Genomic DNA, 25,364 nt, shown 5'->3' with positions numbered 1-25,364 from the left:
GTCTCCATCACACCGGGCCGAGGTGACAAGACCTTTAAAGCCGCCGATCCTTCACGCAGGGGTCACAGGCCGAGAGACGGTACTCCGATAACAGGGCTGACACAGACAAACAACCACATCCACAGGGGACTAAGTGTCACCGATTGACCGAATGCCCGGAGCACGTCTTTGGACGGAGACGGGTGGAGACAAACCCAGGACCTTCTAGCTGCGAGGCGACAGTGACCCCCACACCGCCGTGCCACTGGGGGAAATAGTTACGTTGCAAAATGATTCATGTGCCGGTTCTGAAAAGTTTGAATCACGTATATTGTACTTCAGTACTGAGACTGAAGTTTTTCACTTGGAGGTTTCATTTGACGCCGTGTGTGATCACAACAAACCATTTTGTGCAGAGCTTCTCCACGAAATAAAAGGGAACCACCTTTCAGACAGTGAAGAAGTACTCAAAACTTGAACTAAAATGCTGTGTTCTGTTTCCTGCTCTCACTCGGAGCTCGACCGTGGCGTGATGCCATTACAGGTGCTCGAATGAGAGCACGCTCCTCCCTGTGATTTCTCCTGGGTCTACCATGCTGGCACCAGTATGCGTGTACACAATGTGCCGGACTGGTCCCCTGGTAGCCAGACACCTCCAGCTTTATGGCCATCATATGCTGACTGACAAAGAAATAGAAATACATCCGTACAGCGTGACTTTGGCCTGCAGATCTACACCCCAGGATGTGTCAAAAGACAGTGAATCAACTGTAAAAAGAACCCTTCTGAATGAACTCATGCGTTTCTCACACACACACACACACACAATGTGCTGATGGAATATAGTTTTAGGGGAGAGTGGGGTGATTTGTGCCAGTTTTTACTCAGACTACACGGAGGCCGTAATAGACAAGAGACAGTAATGCCTTCAACGTAAGGATGTACATACATTTTCAGGATGTGATTCATCCCCGAGAACAATAATTGTTTTCAGGTATATAGTAGTGCTGCCTTTGGGGGGGTAAAACGTTTTTTTAAAAACTAGCATGATTTAGCAGTTAAGAGCTAACGTCATGCTAACTCTATAGACTCATTGTGTAGTCTGCTAACACAGTAAAACATGTGTGAAATGTTTTCAGACTAATAATTGTTTAGACACAACAATCAAAAAACTACAATTATAGAAATGTTACTTTTAGAGAAAGCAAAAATGTGCACATCTCATGCTACGTATCTCTCTTTGGAGGATGAGTAAAATGGATGGCTTTTCAAAATGATGTGGTCACATGACCCATTTATTCTTTTTTTCCAGAAACCGGGGGTGGATCTACTCCCCCCAGCAACCACAAAAAGCCTCACTTGAATCCCATCAAGCCATTTCATCCCAGACGTGGTCAGAAAGGTTTTATCCTGACTAAAGGTCATCAGCGTATAGAGTACGCGGCGAGCTGCTATGACCCTTCAGTGTTGCCGTAGAGGTCGGACCGTGGGGGTCGAGCGGTGAAGGTGGAAGGAGACACAAAAGAGACAAACGAAAACGAAAAGAGGAGAACGGCGGGCCCCTCGAACGCAGCCAGGGGCTGAAAAGCCAGCTGGGTATGTGGAGGAAGTCCTCTTACACCTTGTTTATCAGTGATCAATGTAAAAACGCTATGCTAGCATAGCACACCAATAATTACAGGTAGCACTGCTATACGGAAGCCACTGAAGTTCCATTGAATGAATACACATGCTTTTTTAATGATGGCATCAGTGAATACAGACCAACGTTAACAGAAACACAGTCTTTGCTCTCAGGTGATCTGTGGACTTTAGCTTCTATCTTCACCTGACTGGAGTCCGTTTGACCTCCTGGATGTATCCTTCATATTGTAAACTCTTCTCTTCTATATAAAATACCATTTATCAAAATCAGATAACACGTGTTCAGGGATTGCAGTTAGTAACAGTGTGAGCTTAGCAAAGGGCGAAGTTAATGAGACAAAGCACCTGCACGTGTAATAATAGCAGTTTTACCCTGCAGAAGGTGAACTCACGCGAGTACATACCGCCACCTAGTGGAGAACCAGTGCAATACAAACCACTGAGCCCAGTTATTCCACTGCATAAGACTACGGGGTATCTCCAATATCACAGAAATCAGAAATGCATCATGCTGAAGGGTGAAACACAATGAAACAGTTCACACGGTTCACATCTTGCACGGCAATGACCTCACACCAGCCGGTAGATTGTTGAGCGTGTAACGTCACTACCTGAGTAACCGACGGTCATCACAGCACGGTACTAAAGAAACACTGAAGAAACTACGCTATTGCTGTAGGAATTCTATGTGTTCTACAATCAGTCCGAGTCGTACCGCATCGGTTTCTTTGCTTCCAAAAAGCAGCAAGTTGCCCTCTGATACAAGAAACGCATCACATTGAGGCCACCGTAGCCACAGATGTGCACAGTAGCGGCACAGAAACAGTGCACACACCGTTACAACACTGTTACATGCTTCCCAGTGTGATCCCCACAATGCCCGAGAGAGGGGTGGTGGTTAAACTCAGTGTTGCTTTAGTGCAAATCTTCTTACAGTACATCTGAAAGCCGACGGTGTCCACTTCCTGGTGAGCTCTCCTTTTTTTTTTGCTCCATGATGAATATTGCAGTCACGTCTGCGAACATTAAAATGCATATGTGCCATAAAACAGCTCGTCCATGTGTCTACATTGGAATCTACTGAACAGTCTCCCAGTTGGCACGGCAACGTAAAACACGCACCCCAACATACAATAGTAAAGAGAAAGAGCCTGCTCCTCCAGTGTGTGTGTTTGTGCTTTCATATTATGAGGGGGGGGGGGGGGGCTCAGTGTCCGTACGGCCCCAGCAGGGGGCACTGCAGTCCGTTACTGTACATCTGACTCCATCTCCGTGTTTGTTATATTGCACCACAGTCGGATTCCAGAGACTCGCCCATCCGCTGTCTTGGATTACAGATACTCTTCTTCTTTCACGTACAGGATCTCGTGGGCCGAGCTGGGAACCTGAGCGACAGAGAGAGAGAGAAAAGGGAAAGGTGGTCAGAAGCGTCAACCTGGTAAATCTGTGGTTGGGTTCATTCAAAGATATAAATGGTACACAGTTATCCAGTTTCAGCAGCTGCCGAATCAAAGTGAGAAGGACTCGGGGTGCAATGGACCACAAACCTCACGGTTCACTTTGGATCTTTTGGCTTCAGTTTGACATAAAAACTAAAATATTGAAGGAATCTAAATTGAAACAAAATGAAATAAATAAATCAAAATGAAACATTAGAATATTCCATTCTGTTGAAGCGCAAAATGAATTATGTTGACTTGATACCCTCTTCCTTTAATAAATACTGATTAATCAGTTGATGCTGTAACAGCTTCAGGCCGCAGACCCTTTCCTTGTTGCTGTGCTTTACACTACTGCTTTTATTTTGATATTCAGGTCAGGGTTGTCCCGACACCAAAATCAAGTCAAGACCCGCCCCCTGTCACTCAATGTGTGCAGGCTGAATGACAGGGAGCAGAGCAGTGAGCGCGATCTGATGGCTCGCTATTTTAAGGAAGTATTGATACTAAAAATCTGCGCATACCGTGGTACCTTTTTATGGATACACCAGGCAACTTAACCAAGGGACTTAAACCAAACCACACAGGTGGGGCGAGAAGGCACCCAAGGCCCGGTTCAAAGCATAGCTCCACCCTCCCAGGTGACGAGGTTTACACCGCTCGTCTCCCTCCTGTGAGAGAAACCACACGGACAGCATCCACGCGAGTGAGCGAGCGCTACCTGGTTGACTCCTCCCACCACTAGGAGGCGGTCTCGAATGACGATGGAGGAGGTGGAGCATCGGGGGAAGTTCATCGGGGCCAGCCTCTCCCATTTCTTCCTCTGGGGGTGGAACGCCTCCACTGTGTCCAGGGCCAAGGGCTCGTGACCTGGAAGAAGACCCAAGGGTACTCGTGGGTTCATTCAGTCATGTACGTTCAATTCGTCTTGTGGATTGTTTTGTTGCGAGTTTAGTGACAATCAATCAATATTTGCAGCCCGCGGGGACGTCTCCGCTTACCGAGTCCTCCGGCTACGACGGCGCGGCCGCGCAGGAAGGCGGCAGCAAAGTCGGCCCGCTTTGTTTTCATCGCCACCGTCTCATCCGACTTCAGCCAGGCGCCTGCAGAGGACCACGCAACAGCCGACATGAGCGGATGTGTGTGTGTGTGCGAAGCAGCTCGGGGGGGTCATTGGGTCAGTGGCACCGCGGAGCTTTGTTTTCTGAACGCGACCTGCGCAAAACCAGGTCGACCTTAAGCCAGCTGCAGCCACGTACAGCATGCATGCGCACGCAGCAGGGATCCTCATTTTTATGTGGAAATGTAGATAAAAACAACTCAAACACGGCCACCTGACTCCCTCCTTCACTCCTGTAGAGCTTTCCTAGTCTGTGAGAACAGTAAAGATGGAAGTGTCTGATGGTACATACATGATCCCTCAACAGCTTCCCACCCTGCTGCCACTATGGGGCCGCGGTGAGCAGGTGCTTCTTCTTATCCACCACCAAAACAGCCACTGGGACCTTTAATCCCAAGTATTGGAAACAGAACGACAAAAAAAAAAAAAAAAAAAAAAAGCAGTCATGCCGCAGGTGCAGAAGACGTGGTAAATTAAATTCCATCTCTCTAATTACCTGACACCAAGGACTGGCAGTGAAAAGAGTTCTCTAAAGACATTATGGAGCAGAAGTGACATTTTATTTCCAACTCAAGGCTGAAACACTACGTGATGAAAAGGAAATGAAGACAAAGCTGTTGTCGTTTCCCAGCAGAAAGTCTTTTTTGCTGCCAATTCTTGTTTATCTGAAGGACACCCTGACTGGAGAGGATGGTTACGGAGGAAAAAATTGACTCCATCAGGGGGGCGAATGAGGCAGGGAATTAGAAAAAAAAGAGACAATGTCTCCAGTCTTGTTATTTCTCCTTCTCATTTATTCTCGATCCTTCTTTTAAACAAGAGGCAGCGACGACAGTGCGAAGGAAACCACTGGCTGTGCAGCGAGCGAGACGTAAGCGGCCGCATGGTGACTCCTCCTGCGCGGTGCGGCAGAGTGGAATGAAGAGCGGTGAACACAATGAGCTCACAGCTGGCCGTCCTCGCAGCAAAACACTCGTGGCAGATGTTTTGTGGTGGTACGCGCGAAGCCCCCCCCCGGTACGTACTCACGTTTGTTATGTGCGGACCAAGTATGTAACCATGACAGTGCATAGGCATTTCTAAGTGATGTTTGTACGTATAAATGTGTGTAACAATGTTAGCACGTATGTAACTAACTTCAGCATGTATAAAAGTAGCAAAGCATTTCTATTAATTTGTATTATTGAGTCAACAATTGACTGCTAGATCAATTCAATAATCACGAATATATATATATATATATAGTTAAATTGAGGTGGATGATTAATATATAATCCAACCAAAAAGTGACCCCTGGAATAAAGGTGCATTCAAACACACTGTTTTCATATCCTCAAAGTAAGCGAAATGCTACAAAAACATCATCATATTAATTTCTACATACTGGAGACACACTGTGATCTGGTTGATTTCTACTATTAAACAAGCCCCCCCCCCCCCAGTTCGCATGCTCGCGACTATTCTTCAGTGTTGACAGTGTGTTACTGGCTGGACTTTGGTCTATGAAATAAACTCGCGTCAACACGTCCCACCACAGACGTACGGTCCTGTCCTCTGGAGACAGACATGCGACTGCAAGCACTACTCCTGCTCGCGGTGGAGGGACAACACAAGAGAGCACCAAGAGAGAGAGAGAGAGACCACCGGGATGCATGGAGGAGAATAAAGTGATGGAGGGAGAGAGAGGGACAATAGAAAGGGAGGTGAGGGGGGGGGGTTTGTGGTCCGTGCGGTCGGGGGGGTTCCGTCCACAGGTCTCCGCCGTAATTGTCCTTTGTGATTAAAACTGAAGGAAGGTGATTGCTTCTGTGTCTTTGATGGATTCTGTCTCGTCTCGTGTGTGATCTCAAGGCGCAGCTGACCGACCAGATCAGCCCTCTGGACACAATCTCCTCCTTAAGAATGGGCCTTTTTTTTTTTTTTGGCCATATTTGCTTTATTTCTGCTTGATTCCATCTGCTTTGAAGTGTGTTGGGTAGTTTTAAAGGGGGACATAAATATATAGACAAGGGGTGAATACATTAGTGAGTAGTTGGCCCCAGGAGGATGCCATGATGTGAGGTTTGAGATTTGAGTGACTGAGCATTGTAAGACACACAATCAAGCTCGAAAGAAACAACAGGCAACTCAAGAGTCGGTCTCCGTCCTCTTGTTCATCAGAGACAGTCCATTAAAAAAAAAGAGCAATCATATACTGGTTTGCCAAAAAAAGGAGAATCCTGGTTTGTATTTGATTCGGCTTCAAAATGTTTGGTCCTGTTTCTGAAGACTAACTTTAACGACCGCTCCGCCTTTTGTAAAATGAGCTCCGATCAGACTCTCAGAACCGACTAATACGAGTACAAATCAGTTGTTTTAATGAATACGGAAATAGAATGTCATCGAAAGGTGGCACATCGAAACAGGTGCAAATAAATTGTCATGATTGTGAGTTGTGTATATATATATAGCATTATATTGTTGTGGTGGCGGGCGTGGGTTCAGCCCGGCTGCAGGTGGGAGAGAGGGGGAGTGGCTCGGGGAACAGTGCCAGGTGAAAATAATAACAATCAGCTGGGGATAATCGTGTGTGTGTGTGCTCTCCCCTACATAGCAGTGAGGCGGGGGCGAGCGAGGAGGGAGGGAGACCGACCGAGCAAGCGAGCGGCGTGTCCTCGTGAGCCGAACAAATAAAATATTATAACTCACCACCCTGGTGTCAGTGCCTGTGTCCACAGCCGTGCCAACCCACACCGTACAGTGGCGCCCAACCCGGCAGAATGGCGGACGAGGGACAGCAGGCGATGCCGGCCCAACCAGCACTGGCACTGGGCCAAATGATTGGGGAGCTGGCGGCGATCCAGAGGGACCAAGCCGAGGCGAACCGGCAGTTCCTGGGGGCGCTCCAGGCCCAGGTGGGGAGGCAGGCCCAGGCGCTGGAGCTACTGGTGGCACGGTCGGGACCCGCGCTACCACCACCGGGCCCGACAGCACTGGCGAGCCTGACCCTCCACCGCATGACAGCAGAGGACGACGCCCAGGCCTTCCTGGAGGCCTTCGAGGCGACGGCGGAGGCATGCGGCTGGCCGGAGGAAGAGTGGCCGGTCAGGCTGGTGCCCCTCCTGTCCGGGGAGGCGCAGACGGCGGCCATGGGGCTCCCCCCGGCGGCCCGGAGAGACTATGCGGCCGTGCGGAAGGCCGTGGTCGACCGGCTGGGGCTGCTTCCCGAGGACCACCGGCGGCGATTCCGGGGGGCCAGGCTGGGGCCAGAGGACAGGCCGTTCGCCTACGGGCAGCGGCTCCGGGACGCCGCCGCCAGGTGGCTCCGGCCGACGGGGGTGGAAACGGCGGCAGAGGTCCTGGAAGCGGTGACACTGGAGCAGTTCGTGGAGGGGCTCCCGGCCCGGACGGCGACGTGGGTCCGATATCACCGACCACCGACGCTGGAGGCAGCCACCACCCTGGCCGAGGACCACCTGGCGGTGCACCGTAGCGGGCAGGGCGGCCGGGAGGGCGCGCCGCCGGCGACGCAACCAGCAGCAGCGCCAACCGGAAGGAGCCCGCAGCGGACCGCGGGGCGGCCCACACCGGCCCCACGTCGGGCGCCGACAGCTGTACACCGGGACCCCCCGACCGCAGCAAACCCCGGCACCCTTCCTGACTCACCGGGAGATTCTCAAACGCCAGGGCAGGAGTGCTGGAAGTGCGGGCGGCCCGGCCATCTGCGGAGGGATTGCCCGCTGATGGAGGTGGGGCAGGTGATCCGGGTCGCCGGCGCTCCATCACCCTCCCCCGGCCCGGGAGCGACGTACCGCGTTCCGGTAAGAATCCAGGGGGGTACACGCCAGGCGATGGTGGATTCGGGCTGCTCGCAGTCCATGATACACCAGAGCCTGGTTCGGCCCGGGGCATTGGTAGAAGCGTCGCGGGTGAAAATTAGGTGTGTGCACGGGGACATTCACGAGTATCCTATAGTGTCCGTCGAACTTCGGTTCAAGGGGAGAAAATATAGAATAAAGGTCGCGGTTAGCTCCCACCTGACGCACCCAGTAATTTTGGGAACGGATTGGGAGGGATTTAACACGCTAATGGGAGAGGCTGCGGGGGTGCGTTCACGACCGACAGGGACATGCGGTATGTGTGCTGTGCTCAGCGGTGACGCGAGGTCGTCCGACGCCGCCGGGGGAGAGGGGGAACCAGCGGAGCCTCCCGTGGAGACTCCGGCGGTTCCCGACTTCCGCTCCATGGAAGATTTTCCACTCGAGCAGTCTCGGGACGATACTCTACGCTCAGCCTACGACCAAGTGATAAGAATTGATGGTCATTTGGTGCGCCCTGACGCATCACAGTCGTACCCGCACTTCTCATTGATTAGGGACAGACTGTATAGGGTGAGTCGTGACACTCGAACGGGGCAGGAAAACACCCAGTTGCTGGTGCCGAAAAGCCGCCGGGAAATGATTTTCCAGGCGGCTCACTATAATCCGATGGCGGGTCACATGGGATACGGGAAAACACTAGACCGGATAATGGCCCGATTTTATTGGCCAGGCATCCGGGCGGACGCGCGCCGCTGGTGTGCGTCCTGCCCGGAGTGTCAGTTGGTCAATGCACCAGCCATCCCGCGTGCTCCGTTGCGGCCGCTACCGTTGGTGGAGGTCCCGTTTGAGCGCATCGGCATGGATCTAATCGGGCCATTTCACCGGAGCGCACGCGGATACCGCTTTGTGCTAGTCCTCATGGATTATGCAACCCGGTATCCGGAGGCAGTGCCATTGCGCAATATCTCTGCAAAGAGCGTCGCGCAAGCACTGTTTCAGGTCATCTCCCGGGTTGGAATCCCGAAAGAGATTCTAACGGACCAGGGCACCTCGTTCATGTCGCGCACACTGGGAGAACTTTACGGGTTACTGGGCATTAAGTCCGTCCGCACCAGCGTTTACCATCCCCAGACTGACGGGTTGGTGGAGCGGATGAATAGGACGCTGAAGTCCATGATTCGTAAATTTATTAGCGACGATGAACGTAATTGGGATAAATGGCTTGACCCTCTGTTGTTTGCAGTCCGGGAGGTTCCCCAGGCCTCCACCGGGTTTTCCCCCTTTGAGCTTCTGTTTGGCAGGTCACCAAGAGGGGTGCTGGACCTTATTAAAGAAAGCTGGGAGGAAGGTCCGAGCCCCGGCAAGAACGAGATCCAGTACGTCCTGGACCTGAGAGCAAAGCTCCACACACTGGGTAGGATGTCACGGGAGAATTTGCTCCAGGCCCAGGAACGACAACAACGGCTGTACAACAGAGGAGCCAAGCTGAGACAATTCACACCGGGAGAAAAGGTACTTGTATTACTTCCTTCTTCCAACTCAAAACTCCTGGCTAAGTGGCAAGGGCCCTTCGAGGTCACACGCCGGGTGGGGGATGTTGATTATGAGGTGGTGCGGTCTGACAGGGGCGGGGCTACACAAATATACCACCTCAACCTCCTGAAACCCTGGAGGGAGGCGGAGTCTGTTTCTCTGATTTCCACAGTATCTGAAAGAGAGGACCTGGGGCCGGAGGTGCCAAAAGCGGCTAATCCCACCCCGCTCCCGTGTGAGGGTCGTCTCTCTGAGGACCAGAGAGCAGACATTGCCCAGTTGCAGGAGCGGTTTGCTGATGTGTTCTCCCCCCGGCCAGGCCGCACCGACCTGATAGCGCACAGAATCGAGACACCCCCGGGGGTGACGGTGAGGTCACGACCCTACAGACTACCCGAACACAAAAGAAAAGTGGTTCGGGAGGAATTAGCGGCTATGTTGGAGATGGGGGTAATAGAAGAGTCCAACAGCGCCTGGTGCAGCCCCATCGTTCTGGTGGCCAAGAAGGATGGGACTGTGCGGTTCTGCGTGGACTACCGCAAGGTAAACGACGTGTCACGATTCGACGCCTACCCAATGCCCCGGGTCGACGAACTCCTGGACCGGCTGGGCACTGCACGTTTTTTTACGACCCTGGATTTAACTAAGGGCTACTGGCAGATTCCCCTGTCGTCAGAGTCCAAAGAGAAAACAGCTTTCTCCACTCCGTATGGTTTGTACCAATTTACCATGCTTCCCTTCGGCTTGTTCGGTGCCCCGGCCACGTTCCAGCGCCTCATGGACAGGGTGCTGCGTCCGCACGCCGCATATGCAGCCGCCTACCTGGATGATGTCATTATCCACAGCACCACCTGGGCGGAGCATGTGCGGCGGGTGGACGCGGTGCTGGAGTCGTTGAGGCGGGCCGGGCTCACCGCCAACCCGGGGAAGTGTGCAGTTGGACGGAGGGAGGTACGGTATTTGGGGTACCACTTGGGGGGGGGGCAGGTGCGTCCCCAGGTAGACAAAACGGCGGCAATTGCAGCCTGCCCGCGCCCCAAGACAAAAAAGGAGGTGAGGCGGTTTTTGGGGCTGGCAGGTTACTACAGACGGTTCATCGCCGGGTTTGCGGACCTCACCAGCCCCTTGACCGACCTGACCCGGAAAGGTGCGTCAGATCCGGTCCAGTGGTCGAAGCAGTGCCAGCGGGCGTTTGAGAAGGTAAAACAGACTCTCTGTGGGGAGCCGCTCCTCCACACACCTAACTTTTCTCTCCCGTTTGTTCTGCAGACCGACGCGTCGGACAGAGGGCTGGGGGCCGTTTTGTCCCAGGAGGTCGAGGGGGTCGACCGCCCGGTGGTCTACATCAGCCGGAAACTGTCGGAGAGGGAGGCCAGGTACAGCACGGTGGAGAAGGAGTGCCTGGCCATCCGGTGGGCGGTGGGCTCCCTGCGCTACTACCTCCTGGGACGCTCATTCACCCTCTGTTCGGACCACGCCCCGCTCCAATGGCTCCACCGCATGAAGGATACTAACGCCCGGATCACTCGGTGGTATCTGGCCATGCAGCCGTTTAACTTCAAGGTGGTCCATAGGCCGGGGACGCAGATGGTCGTGGCGGACTTCCTCTCCCGCCCTCTGGAGGGAGGGGGGGGGGAGTAAGCTAGGCCGGAGGGCTCCCCGGCCTAAGTCGGGCGGTGGGGGTATGTGGTGGCGGGCGTGGGTTCAGCCCGGCTGCAGGTGGGAGAGAGGGGGAGTGGCTCGGGGAACAGTGCCAGGTGAAAATAATAACAATCAGCTGGGGATAATCGTGTGTGTGTGTGCTCTCCCCTACATAGCAGTGAGGCGGGGGCGAGCGAGGAGGGAGGGAGACCGACCGAGCAAGCGAGCGGCGTGTCCTCGTGAGCCGAACAAATAAAATATTATAACTCACCACCCTGGTGTCAGTGCCTGTGTCCACAGCCGTGCCAACCCACACCGTACAATTGTATATTTGGTTCTTTTATAAACGTACCTTTTTTAAAGGACTTTTTCTCACTCTTGCGTCGGGGCTTACTCCGTACGCGTCGCAGCTCGCCCACAATAGCGACGCATCATCCAACCGCGGCGTGGGTTTTGATAGTGGCGATGTGGAATGGAACAGTAATAGAATACCACAGCGTGACAGCAGATTGCACGGCCACGTGTGTGTGTCTGTGTGTGTGTCTGTGTGTGTGTGTGGGGGGGGGGAGAGATATTGCTGCAGATGGATAATAAAGCAATCTGTTTCTGGATCTTGTAATTTAAAGTGCCCCCCCACCGTTTCCCCCGCAGCACATCTCCCATCTCGTCTCCACCTAAATTAGATTGGAGAAACGGCGGCTGTGTACATGTGTGTGTGCGACTTGGACGGTCTTTTTCTCCCTCTACCCCCCCCCCCCTCCCTCCCTCACACTCCTAATCTCACATTAACTTTTCCACTCCCACATTCTGCTTTATTTGGCTTCCAACTGAATAAAAGGACTTATCGATTGTCGCTTCTCCTTCCGGTCCCTCCTCAATTTGTTCACATAGCGGGGACGTCTCTGCGAAGGAGGCGATAAAACTAGTTTTTTAAAGTAATTCTATTTTTGTGTGAGTGACCTCGGGTGTTAAAGGAAACATTTCAGAATGACTCCTAAGCTTTTTTTATGAGATTGGTTAATGTGTCGCTCACAGCGGTGCGTTAATATTGGAAGTTGTTAGTACAGCATGGAACTGATGAGGGATTTAGCCTTGCTTAGCACTAAGACAGGACAACAACTTATTAAAAGTATACTTCCTTCTCAAAACCTGGTTCCTATAATACCCAGAATGCAACAAGTGCGGCCCTTTGAGGCAGATCCTCAGACTTCGTACAACCGGTAAGCAGAGTTACTCCCAAAAACCTGTGAGCAGACTTGGATGTGTAAACCTCTCCGTGTGAAGAACTAAAAACCAAATAGTCAACTCATTTAAATGTACAGAGCTAGTTTAGGGTCTCTTTCCAACTTGTCATTGTAATGTAAGCTAGTCCCACTGGAAAGATTGCTCATTTATGTGCAATTCATTTGGACATGTTTTGAGATATAGATGGTTTCTCACGTAGCATTTGTAGTGTGGCCATTTATTTACCATTTATTTTGACTAAAGCTATAAAAGGAGGTCCATAAATATATTTAGGTGTTTCGTACCTTGGTTGGTGTCAAAGATGTTGACGTTCTTGGTGAACTTGGAGCTCTGGTGTCCTCCTCCCTGCCGCAGTCCTCCGAGCAGACACAGCCTCCCGGCTGCGTCCCATATCACGCCCCCGTACGATCGCTTACAGGGCATGCTGGGTAGTGTAGTCCAAGAGCGCGTCTCTGCGTCATACACCTCGAAGGCCTTCACGGGTCGCTTACACTGGCGCCCGCCTGAGAGACGTTGGGAAAAGAATAGTTACATTCTGGAGTTCAGACGGTTTGACCGTGACGGACAGAGCCGGGCCGGTGGGCTCCCACCTGCTACGTAGAGCTTGTTGCCCAGCAGCTGCGCGTTGGCGTCGTAGCGAGGGGTCGGCATGGGAGGAAGTAGAGCCCACACGTCCTTTCGAAGGTCGTACTGCTGCAGGACGCTACGAGGGAGCAGGTCGGCACCCATTCCCCCCACAGCCAGCGCCCGGCCATCTGCACGCAGACAGGACACAATTAGAACGTTGAGGCAGTTATCGTTTCATCATTGACTGTATAAAACGATGGATGAAGCGTCTTTACCCCCTGTGCTTATTAGTGTACAGAGGTGTGTTCAAAGGGCGGCAACACAGGGACAATGTCCCGCCCACACAGATACCTGAGCCAACCACAAGCCGAGAAAAATCACATCCTGGTTAGCCTGCTAGCTGGTAGGTCAGCACCACAGTAGCTGCCTGGATAGGACACAGCTACTCAGAAATATATTTTATTTATGGGAAAGTTAACAAGTGACCACTTCTTTCAGAGCAGCCTTTTCATAGCATCAAATACTTTAACACAAAATTATCAAGGTATTATCTTTTTGAACGTGATAAGAACTACCTAAAAAGGACAGAAACCACCTTTAGACACAATATATTAAGACTTTTTTTTAATGTCCGCTAACATGGAAGGGAATTCTACCCCAGCCGGCCACCAGGGGGCGATGAAGATATTTTGGTTTGACTGTCACGTTGTGCATCTTTGTGCACAGTCTGGGTGCTAAAATGAGTCAAACAATAACAACCGTGCTCAAGAATGAGCAGCTTGCCAAAGACCAATCCCAGCAGATGGAGACACCTCGTTGGGGGGGGGAGGACAGCAGCAGCGCGATAAAACAAGAGAGTCCACGTCTGGCACCTCGGCGTCACACCTCGACCGCAAGAATGCACGTGGGTGAGTGTGGACGCGAGCGACACTGCACCCCTGAAGGGTGAAGTGGAAAGAGTCTGCGGTTCATGATGTTTGTCTTCAGAAATTACTCATATTTACTTACTACAAAAAGGAAGGTAAGTTTCACAAAAAAAGTCATTATCTTGAAAATAACGATTCTGAAAATGCCAATATCCATTTGGTGACCGACTATGCATTCAGAAATAGCATATTTGGTTTTAATTTGGCCCCATCGATCATTTTGGCAGACAATTTGGATTGTTTTTGTTGTCTGGGGATGGAACCGCGAGCAGAGGCTCCGTCGATGGGACGATTGTTTGGGAGGATGGAGGAGGCCGGCGATCTGTCTGCGTTCCAGCCGATGCTGATGATGCACCGCTGGGCCGAGCACCGCGTGTGCGTGTGTGTGTGTGTGTGTGTGTGTGGCCCGAAGATTACTCCGTGGCCATCGAGGGGGAGAAGCAGTGCAGTGTGAACACGCGTGAGCCCCGGTCACTGCGTACCTTTCAGGGTGATGGACAGGCCCATCAGGGCCTCCCGCAGGGCGCTTCTCTTCCTCCACCTGCCTTCCTCCGTGTTGTACATCTCCACCACCTTCAGGGGGCTCTGGTCCTCCCCCACCCCTCCAACCACGAGGATTTGCTTTCCCAGCACGACCACGGCCGCCCCGGCGCGTGGGGTGGGCATGGGGGGCAGGCCCACCCAGCGGTCGCCCTGCGGACAGAACCAGAACCAGTTTGTGTTAGCGGGGGAGTTGTGATTTTCATTTGATTTAATGCACCACCCTCAGTGCTGAATTTAGCGTCCTACGCAGAGCTTGTTTATTTACAATTTAAATTAATTGATTTGTTACAGTGTCTTCGGGGTCTTAAGGTAACTCAAGTTTGAATAAATCGTGGTAGATTTGCAGGGTGGGGGGGGGGGGAATTACAATGTAGCTACTGTACAAACAGCACTTTGCAGTGGATGTATTTATTATTTCTATAATCCATCTTTTTCTTGCCGTTTTCTTACACTTTACATGTTTGACTGGATCATTTCTGCTCTGACGTCTGTATTGACAGCCAGAACAGGAAGCATTAGCGTCCGTGGTGCATTGGTTGTGGTACCTCGGGCGAGTAGAGATCCAGGGACGGGCAGGGCCTCCCAGCGGCATCGCAGCCCCCCAGCATGTACATCTGCCCCCCCACCTCGGACAGCGAGTGGTAGACGCGGCCGCTGGGCAGACGCGCCAGGCTCTGCCAGTGGAACTCGTGGGCTGAAGGCACCGCCATGACCACCGGGGGAGACTCAGGGGGGGCTGAAGGGGGGAGGCCAGAAGTCAGGGAGCTTTTTGATCGATCAGCAGGAACTGAGGGGATCGAGGCTCAATTACAGGGAGCTCTCCTTTCCTGGAGGGTGGGAGGTGGGGGGGTGGGGGGGGGGGGGGGCGCTCCACCTCACGCAGGGCCCTGGGGGAGAGATACCAGGGCAAAGCGGGTTAAGAGGTGCAATAGGCAGAGAGGGAGAAATAGAGAGAGAGGAAAAAGACCAGTGTGGGAAGCATCTTCAGCAAAGACCAGTGCAGACCATATGTAAAGGTGCAAAGTAACAGAGTACATTCACTACAGTACTAAAGTGTAAAGTATAGCTTCACAGCACGATGTGTCTTACGTTTGTAGAACCCTAAACTTCTCAGGGCTCAGTAATCACTCCAGCAAGTGGTGAAAAGTAATAGAACACATTGATCTTTCAGGAGCTGGGTCTGGATGGAGCTAAGGAGAGAGCCACGTTGCTTCTTTCTCATCCTTGTTGACATTTGCATGGAACCCAGCAGCAAGAGACGGTTTCAACCCCCCCGAAGACGTTGTGGAATCCTGGGTGGTGTTGGAAGATGTGGGTCAGCAGCTGCATTTACTGAAGTAAAGATTAACATCAGCCTCTGTTGCCATTTAGGAATCCATTAAATCATGTTTATTTTGTATAGCCCAATATCCCTTTTCCTCAGAGCCACACAGGAAAAACTCCTCCGACCCCCCCCTCCCCTTTAAAGGGGAGAAGGAAGGAAGAATCCTCAGGGAGAGTACAGAGGATGGACAGAAGAGATGTTGTGTGGACAGGAGGAACAGTGTAAATGGAGATACAACTATTTGTAAAGGGGCAAGTGGTAAGGTATTTATATTTCATACATATTCAGCCTTTATATTGAACATCCTTTTATCCTACTTTGTCTCCCTGGAAACAATCCCATCTCATGAGATCTCTGTGAGCGATACTTGATCAGACACGAATCATTGGATTGAATCAATCATCCGTCTTATTCAGAATTATCCTTCAAACAGCACCCCCCCGCAGCTGCTACCAGGTGTTCTCATCTCAAGGAAAATGCTGAGTGAACATTCTGTCCTCAAGTTCTACATCCTCCACATCGCTGAGTGACAATCAGACCACCACCCCCGCTCTGATTAACAGCAGAACTAAGTTTGTTCCCTTGGTTTGTTCCCCCCAGTGTCATTCCCACAAGCGGTAGGGTGGGGGTCTCTCCATGATGTGGGAGGAAGCTCCCAGAATAAACCCACAATGCTCTGCCAACCAAATCGTGAGCAGTTCCCCCTGAGACGCTCGGTGTGGACGACATTTAAGCGAAGACATGAGAAAAAGCAAACCCCTCAGCGATGAAGCTCTTTCAACTCCTTTTCCCTCCCCCCAAACACCTCTCCCTTTTCTCTCCCCCTCTCTGGGCCTTCTCCCTCCGCTTTTGGCGCCATGCTTTATCTACCTGTCACACCTTTTGATCGCTCCACAGACGGAGGACACAAGGTGAATTTAAAGAGACAACTGCCCTTCAAAATAAAATCCTCCCCACTGCCGGTTGCCATAGCAACACGCTTTCGTTTTTTTCCTTTTCTTTGTTCATCTCTTGTGCACATGATTGCTTATCGCTGGCTTTAGCTGTTAATAACTGGTTCATGAAAGTGGGATGAAAAACACGTGGAGAGCAGTTCTCCTTCCCGCTCGCTCTCAGACGGGCCGACCGAGGCGGGAGCCCCCGCTAACGAGGCGGGCCCACGGGCTGCATTAATTGCAATCTGTAACTGATTTTCTTTTTATATCTTCATTCTTTTTAATTAGCTGCCTGAGTAGCTTGAGTTTAACAGTGAGCCCACCAGCATCCTCTGAAGCCATTTACAATTAGCGTGCCTCCAACTTTTAATTAGGCAGCACGGTGCCGCCGCACCCCCCCCCCCCCCCCGACGCGCCGCCTCGGAGTGTGAAAGCTTCCCGCGTTAAATGAAGCCCGGCGAAGTGCCTGTTAATCGCGCGCCACGGCCGACGCTGAGCGACCTTTGAGCGACGAGGGGCATCGACAGGTTGCATTGTGGGAGTCTGCTGCTCTGCTTGTCGACTTCAGACCCACCTTCATGCAAAGAGTCAAATCGTAAACACTAACCTGAAGCTGAGGCACCAATTCAGCCTGCAAGAAGGTTTGATACGACAAACTGGAACATGTGAGATGACTAAAGCGGACGGAGCAGCCGCGCTGCGACGTAATCCCGGGTTAGGGAAGGAACCCCCCGCGGCGCTCCCTCATCGTGGAACACTTACGACGATGCGGTCAGATGTCTCACGAAAAGACACTTTCCAAATACTACTCTTTGGTTTGTATTGAATTGAATCAAAAGTAGTTCTATAAATGATTAACAGTGCTGATACTGTTCAGCAACGAGAGCCAATCAGAGCCCGTCTAGTTCTGGGACGCATTGGATGGATTTTAGACATCGCTGTCCCTCGGGTTGACACCCTCAATACAGAAACGAAAGGGATGACACGGACGACGGGTGGGGGGCGACTTCTGTCTGTACTTTTGCATCAATTACCCAATGAGGGGCGAATAGGACGAGTCTTCACAGAATTCGGGCGGGATTATTTGCACAGGATGCTGCATTGAAGACAACTCGGAAAATACGTATTGATTGAAAACGGGACGCGATTTTTTCCATTATCAAATACAGGACAACTACGTATTTTAAGGGACGCGTGGCAACCCTAACGGTCCGTGTCCACAGGGATGCCTGCAGACCACCGGCTCCTAACGGGAAGAAGTAAGTGTTCGCTTTACTGATCTTTGCACCAGGTACACAGACCCGCCGGCCGCGATTTGGGCCCAAAGCGCGAGTACAACACTGAGACTGAGAGGACACATTTCCATCTTTGGTGGCAGCTCGTTGTCGGGAATGGCACCACGCGCTAGCGAACATGCACACATGTAGGTCGTTACCACGACAACCGATGCAGACATTTTGCATGCAAAAGCCCAGAAACACGATGGATTTAGACGGGAATTAAACAAGAGAAGAAACGTGTGCCAACAGTATAAACACGACGACTATTTCGTCTCAAAAATTCAAAAACTGTCAACCACTGCTGATGTAGGAAAATATTTAACAGAAAGCCTCTGTGCTTTTGTTTTGTAATTTGTCCATTTTGAGACACCCGGCGTTTTGAAGGTGCAGGACGAAAACACTGGCGTTCCCCTTGAATTGACTTGTTAATGAGAAAGAGTAAAAGGTTTACACACAGCTACTGCTTTGTTCCTTGAGGTGACGAGCTCCTAAAACACAGTGCAGCAGCCGACTGCATCCATGGACGATTCGTCCAACAACCCCCTGGGGCTGCTGCTTTGACCCCCCCTCCGTCGTTTAGCCCGAGCGAAGCAACACTCCTTGACCCGCTGGCCAGTTTTTAAAACAACCCCTTTTCGTCCTACAGGTCGGCCTGTGCTTGGGTGCAGACGGAGTTATTCTTAGCGCGGCGGCCTAGCTCCATTACTTAGGTGGGCTCAGTCGGTCTGTTCCCTCCCTCGGTGGGACGTTCACCGTGGGGTCGCTCATCGATTCACTTAATTAGTCTGCGGTATTCAAAACGTTCCATCTGTGCAGCCGCCTAGAGCCGACCTCGGTGCACCCAAGAATGTGTTTAGTGTGTGTGTACGTATCTGGATGCGTGTGTGTGCGTGTGCGCTAAAGAATGTACCTGAGCTCTATCAGACAGGTCCCAGCCGGGCCCGCTTTTAACAGCGCCGCCGGGTCTGATAGCATCGGCCCGGTTACCTCCTCGGCTCCAATGAGGTTGAGCTCAACTCACGACGGGAAGTGCAACCAAGGAGAAAAACACGAGAAACAACAGGCGGTCCATCATCCGGAGCTTTCTGGGTAAATTCTAAGGGCCATTGGAATAGAAATTGAGATGACTGCGATAATGGCGGTTTTACACCGGTCACAGCAGCAGCCTGTGAGGGAACACTGCTGACTTGCGCTTCCGTGTGTGCGGTGGCTGCCGAACTGACCTCCGGATCAAAGGGCAGCACGGGGAGACGTTCGAATGGCGCCGCCGGCCGCCCTCTCTGCCAATCGCATCTGCAGCGTGGAGGAGGAGCACACCGGGCGTCATCTGTCATAAGTCACCACTAGCAGTGGCAGGGAGGGACGAAGCAGCCTGGATGCCGCCCTCACCAGAGCGTCCGGCCCAGCTGTCCCTGCGCCCCGGTATTGGTACTGATGAAGTAAATTAGCGGTCCGAAGCTGTGCGGCGCGATATCGAGAGAGCGTCGCCTAAATAAGTCGTGGCTGATTGTTGGCTGAGGCCCTGCAGGAGCCAGTTGGCTCACCGGCTGCCCTCTTTGCTAATGTCGTCTGCAACGCGACCGCGTGTGAGGAGCGGCCCGTGTGCCGCCCGTAATAAATCGTCACCAGCAGACAGGTAAAAAGTAAACTGGCCCTGCCTGCCGATCCGTGTTCAAGCGTGTCTTTTCGTATCCGTGCTTAAGTGTGTGTGTTGGGCTCACAGATGCTGTAAAAAGTGGGCAAGCTCGTCACCGTGGCAACTCGGCTGTGAATAGAGGGAAAAAAAATAGAGGGCTTTGCACATTTCTGCTTGGTGTATTTTTGGAGGACAAACTGGAGGTTGGCGTTGTGCTGGTTCCCTCAACAACACGCCGACGGAACATCTCATTTTGGATTGAGGATTAAAGCTCTATGGCAAACAGGCATTCAAAGATACGTGCGCCCTCGCTCCGCAGGAGCACGCCTTTTAAACAAGCTACACCACGTCGCATGACTTCACGGCATCACCGTGATGTTTAGAATCCTCATGTTGCCACGAGGATTCCGTGTGGAATGATTTAAAAGAACCATAGAACCCGATTTGGACTTGGGGACAGGTCTGGATACTTATCACGCTCCACAGAGTGCTGATTCTATCTCTGATTGAAAGCCGGGGCTTATATTGCGTAGTGTAAACTCAGCACAAGGCTGAAGGGAATAAAAGAAAAGAAGCATTTCGATGGACCTGTGCTGATCACTGACTTCTGCTAAGAGGTCAGGCGTATTTCGAGTAACAACGCCACACGGATCACACACACAGCTCAGTGGGCACATCTGCATGCGGCTGCCCCAGGAGCCGTGGGGACGAGGACGGAGACAGATCTGTCTCCTGTATCTACACAGAAAGAAAGCTAACATCAGATGGGGAGAGACAGCAGAGGCCGAGGTATGCGTGGACACGCCAAGGAATAAGGCATAAGGAGCATGTATATGCAGCAGAGTGTGCATATATGCACACTCTCTGCTGCACTGTTATGTGCCTGTAGAGTCCCCGAAGAGCAAAGGAGGAGGAAGCGCGAGGAAAAGGAAAGGACGGAGGACGGGTGGAGGACCGGGCGTTAGTTAATGGATGGAGGATATTACACAGAGGGGAATAGCGAGGGGGAGGGACGGCTTAATGAGGACTGGGGGTGATGGAAGAAGCGTACTCGGTCAACAGGGCTATATGGAGCACCGGCTCTATTACAGAGGGGACTCGGGGACGTCATAATCCCTGTGGCCTTATAAGTAATTACTGCTGGATAGAGAAAGAGAACGCTGAAGCCTATCTGCTGTCAGCAGAATTGGAATGAACTCCCTAACGGTTATTTTGCTGCACTGAGCTTTTATCGGTTTGTGTGTGTGTGTGTGTGTGTTTGTGCGTTACCCTTTTAAGATTCGAACGGTTAACTTCAGAGTGAGAGCGTTTGTGCAAAGGTAGGGCTTTTCTTTTCATTTCCACCACACACACACACACACACACACTTGTATGAAAGAGTTAGTTGGAGGGGTTAAAGGCGTCTGAAGAGGAGCACAAAGGGTGTGTTTACCTCCTTACGCGTGCGGATCAGGAGGCCTGCACAGGGTGTTCTGCAGGCAGCAGGGCTTCTATAAAGCTCTTGTGCAGCTCGCCTCCGGTCTGCTGCAGTGCACACACACACTCACATCGTTGCGTTAAGCAAAGAGAGGATCAAACGGCAGCAGCACGCGTTCCCCGTAGACCGCCGGCTCACAGCAGCGCGAGCTAACGCTCGGGCTTGCCATGGGTTGGGTAGAGGCAGACCAGGAGGACTACGCAGGGAAACTCATTTGGTTTTGCTTTGGATTATTTTTGGACCAGCTGAGCACCCGGGAATTTATAAGTGAATATTTTAAAGCTTCCCTCAGTCTCCCACCGTTCTCTGTTACTCTGGCTCTCTGCTATCGTACACACAGGAACAGGATAGCCGACCTTAACAAATATAGCACAAGATTCAAGTAATATCTGCCTCACTCGACAAGCTCAGGCCGATGAATCTGCACAGTGAAATCCATCTAAATGATGAACTTCATATCCTCGTACATCATTGATGATGTTCACGAGAGGAGTGTTTCGATCTGATTTTGGTTGTTGGAACTTGGATCTGATTTGATTGAAGATCTGGCTTTAGATCCACTCTGCTATCAAAAGGCCTGCAAGTAGATGAGCAGAAGATATTAGATCATTGGAGGGTTTTTGAATATGCAAATGAAAGTGGTTTGGAAAGAGTCCTGCTAAATGTGGGAAGATTGTTGGCGCTTCAAACACAGCCGTCACATGATGGCGAGCTGAGAGCAAAGTGCACGAGGACAGCAGGAAGAGTCGCTAATTCAACATGTTCCACCCGCTGGGATCCCGCCTCCAAGATGATCAAATGTGTGTTGTTTTGTGTTTAAAATAACATTAGCATTTAAACAACAGTGTCTAAAATAATACACGCTTTCTAAGCTTTGTTAGATTTAGTCTTTTATGCTATTAATGAATTTTAAAATGTGCAGTGAATTAGTTCATTTAATTTAATCTATTGACAGCCCTGCGAAAAACGTTCTATATGATAATTCCAAATATTATAAGAATCAAAGAGGTTGCCTGGAAGGTTCTTCGTTTCTCACGTCAAATGTACCGTACATATATTTGGATTTAGAATATTTGCCCCAAGATGTATTTATTGCTATTGTTCAGTAGCAAAAGTTACAAGCTTCTATAAAAAAAAAGACTTGGAAGTTGTGAGTCATAGTAGAATCTGAAAAGCTAACAGTATGGATTCTTTCATAAATCACCCCCCATGTAAATAACTGTTGGGCTAAGACATAACAACGATACATGTTCAAATGTTAATCCTGTAAAATGTTGTTTTTGTCGAGGACCTTGAATCATCTCAAATTTGTATAAGACTATAACAACTGAAAAGATTACATTTAGAATCTTTGATGCTTTACACTAACCGTAGAGGGGCTAAATCTATTTTTGAGATGCTCTTGATAAATAGTAGTCTGAGTTTTTAAATACCAGTCAATAAAATAAAAGAAACAATCAGCCAATGTGGATCATCAACAACGGGCAATTGGAAGGTTATAATTGCAAAAAGCCTGTTTATCGCTGATTCGAGCTCCTTCACTGGACGCCGCGTAGCGACTCCTCCCTGGAGTTAAATGATCCTCCGCCGCTCCATTTACCAACGCCACCGAGCCGCCGATGCCGAACCCAGCGCCTTGGGTGCGTTTAGTGTAACCCGAGCTTCGTCCTCGCGCACCAACAACAAGTGCACGCGTCCTGCTAATGTAAGCAGCTGACTGTGCTCAGCGAGCGCAGGAGGAACCGCTGCGAGATGCGGCTCTGTACCCAGAGGAGAGGATGGACCGCCCGTGCCAGCGGGCCCTCAATCACGCGCCGACTCTGGAGCACTGCTGTCAATTCATTATTTGGAAAATGTCCCTCACCTTGTCACAGGGAGAGATGGCCCCGTCATCCCGGCAGCACTGGCTGACAGGCATGATACGTTATATATCAGTTTTTAACTCCCCCCTAACTTTGACAGGGAAGGAGCTCTGTCCCGTCTGTCATCGAACCACCACCATCTAATGTGGCGGATGGGAGTTGTCTTCTATGGTTCTCTATGTTTAAAAGGAAGTAATGAATTATTGTTGCAGGAAGCAAAGGAAAGCAAGTGAGGGGGCGATGGTGGTGCATGGAGTAGTGTGATGCGCTGTGAGCCACAAGGTTGGTGGTTCAAATCCCGGCTTTGGATAAAAGCGTCAGCTAAACGACATGTAATGTATAGAAAAGGCTCTTGAACTAAGAGAAAATCAATGGCACTACCTTCAGGGCAGACTCCCGGGCCGGAAACCCTCGGTGATGATTTCTCAGCGCCGTGCTTCAGTCACCTGTGAAGACGGCGACACTGTGACCTCTGCACCACAGGGCATTACATCACACACTCGTCACACAGGGAGTACTCCCCTTCAACGAAAACCCTTCTGTTCGCTTTACGCTGACTGAGCGCTGCTCTGGACTCTGGGAACATACGCCCTCTTTAAAAAAAAAATACTACTGACAATAGCAACAGATAAATACTGAAAGAAACTTTTAAGTGTTGCGTTTGCAAACAGACTTGTGCAATAGATTGTAGAATGAACATTTAGTTGAGTTGATACATTCTCTTCAATTACCACTGGGCCCCCCTTCCTCTCCCCCCATGCAGTTTGTGAAGGAGACCATGCCATTACAAAGGTCTTCCTCAAACTGTTATGCAGTTAAGTTGCGTTTGCAACTTTGGGGCAAAGTTTGGCGGCGGAGGAGAGAGACAATGTCTCCCTCAGGGAGACAGGAGGACAAAGAAATGTCATTCTTCCTTCTGTACTTATCCTGAGCGGCAGCTCGATCCCAGACAGACAAGTGTGGTGAATATTGAGTAAGTGACCTTTCAGATAAGGCCTGCATGGTCTTTATATTCCCTGTCGCCATTGCCACGAGGCCCCTAACAATGGATCCATCCTCATCAATCATTGCATGGGCGGGGGGAAGGAGTTGGAAAAACCTTTTGAGCTGTGATGAAAACAGAAATAATTCTAGCTTCCACTCAAGGTGTCAATGCAGACAGCACGAAAAGATAACGTGACACAAATCTTCACAAATTAAAAATGATCAACTTGTGTGATGCGGTCTCTCTAATACAGACTCCACTGAAACAGAACAATAACCAAACCTTTGGAAAAGCCACTTGTATTTGCTGGCTTGTAGAATTCACCTGCTTTTAACGAACAGTGGCAGCTGTGTGCATATTGTATGAAGCCTCTGCATTGGCCTTTGAGCACATTACCTTTTCATTGCCCCCAATGTGTTCACTCACTGGCACTAATATTCTTCAAATATGTTCCCATACCTCTGTCACTTGGCAGCACGTTGTTAATCTGAATATTAGCGATGGATGACGTCAGCTAATGTGGGCCACCGTCCTGTAACCACACAACGTGAATGAATACTTGAATTGACCCAGCTAACGGCACCGTTTCACCTGCCTCGCGAACCGCCGCCATATTGCCTGGCGGGTGACGTCACGGCGCCGCCAGCCTCGCGCGGTCTCACCGCGAAAGTTCACCGTCCAACACCGAAACTTTCTGCAAACTCTTTCCCGCAGCGCCGTGCAGCCAAATGCACCGAGTAACGGGACGCCGCTGTCTTAAGCGCTAGCTTTTACTCTTCAACCGCGCAAAGGAGTCGTGTTAGTCCGCGTGCCCCCCCCCCCCCGCGTGCCCCCCCTCCTCTTCCTATCCCCTTCCCTCCCCCCACTACCTCTCTCCCTCTCACCTTTTCCCCCGTTTCCATCGCCCCTCTCTCGGTGCGCGCGTCCTTTTCCCCTCCGCTCCTCTCCCCCGGTGAGCGAGCCGGGGACGGGAGTGGCTCCGGTCGGAGGAAGATGCGATGCGCGCCGTTAACGGCTCCCGCCGCACCGGGAGCGCACAGCGGAGCGACGGGCGGCACCGCGACACAGCGCCGCTTCGCGAGCCTGATATAGCGCCATTATCTGGGTCAGGAATGAAGTATTCATCGCTCACGTGAACACATCGTTTGTGCGATGGTACAATCCGGAGGGAGAGGGAGGGAGGGAGAGGGCAGCGTTCATGCATCACTCGAAACGGAGGGCGTTTAGCTGCTATTCTGGTTCATTTGAGTTGTTTAAATATATAGAATATTAAATTACTACAAGTAATGAGCTTTATTCTGGTGACAAGCAATCATCTTTTGAACTGGTTCAACACACACACCCCACTGATGCATACATAGTATTTATAGTTGCCTTGTAATATTTGTGTGTGAGTATATATAATGTATATATTGTCAGTCGGGTTGG

The 25,364-nt window shown here is 51.1% G+C and overlaps 1 protein-coding gene across 4 annotated transcripts; it reads right to left on the bottom strand.

Moving 5' to 3' along the window:
• Window positions 1-1,694: 1,694 nt before the first annotated feature.
• Window positions 1,695-25,077, bottom strand: klhdc8a (kelch domain containing 8A). Of its 4 annotated transcripts, XM_037490961.2 has the most exons (10): window positions 24,821-25,077; window positions 24,333-24,468; window positions 23,333-23,397; window positions 14,983-15,324; window positions 14,377-14,587; window positions 12,992-13,156; window positions 12,686-12,904; window positions 4,064-4,165; window positions 3,784-3,932; window positions 1,695-3,008 (listed from the first exon to the last, which is right to left on the bottom strand). In XM_037490961.2, the coding sequence occupies exons 4-10, from the start codon at window positions 15,145-15,147 to the stop codon at window positions 2,955-2,957; spliced, it is 1,065 nt and encodes a 354-aa protein (XP_037346858.2). In that variant the 5' UTR covers window positions 15,148-15,324; window positions 23,333-23,397; window positions 24,333-24,468; window positions 24,821-25,077; the 3' UTR covers window positions 1,695-2,954. The 4 variants fall into 4 exon arrangements, with proteins under 4 accessions (XP_037346858.2, XP_037346857.2, XP_062419853.1 ...); XM_037490960.2 differs by lacking the exon at window positions 24,333-24,468; XM_062563869.1 differs by lacking the exon at window positions 24,821-25,077 and having other exon boundaries at window positions 24,333-24,747.
• Window positions 25,078-25,364: the final 287 nt, after the last annotated feature.

Source organism: Pungitius pungitius, chromosome 8 (genome assembly GCF_949316345.1).
Source record: "Pungitius pungitius chromosome 8, fPunPun2.1, whole genome shotgun sequence".
Classification (NCBI taxonomy): Eukaryota; Metazoa; Chordata; class Actinopteri; order Perciformes; family Gasterosteidae; genus Pungitius; species Pungitius pungitius.
This window is presented reverse-complemented; position numbering and strand designations above follow the sequence as displayed.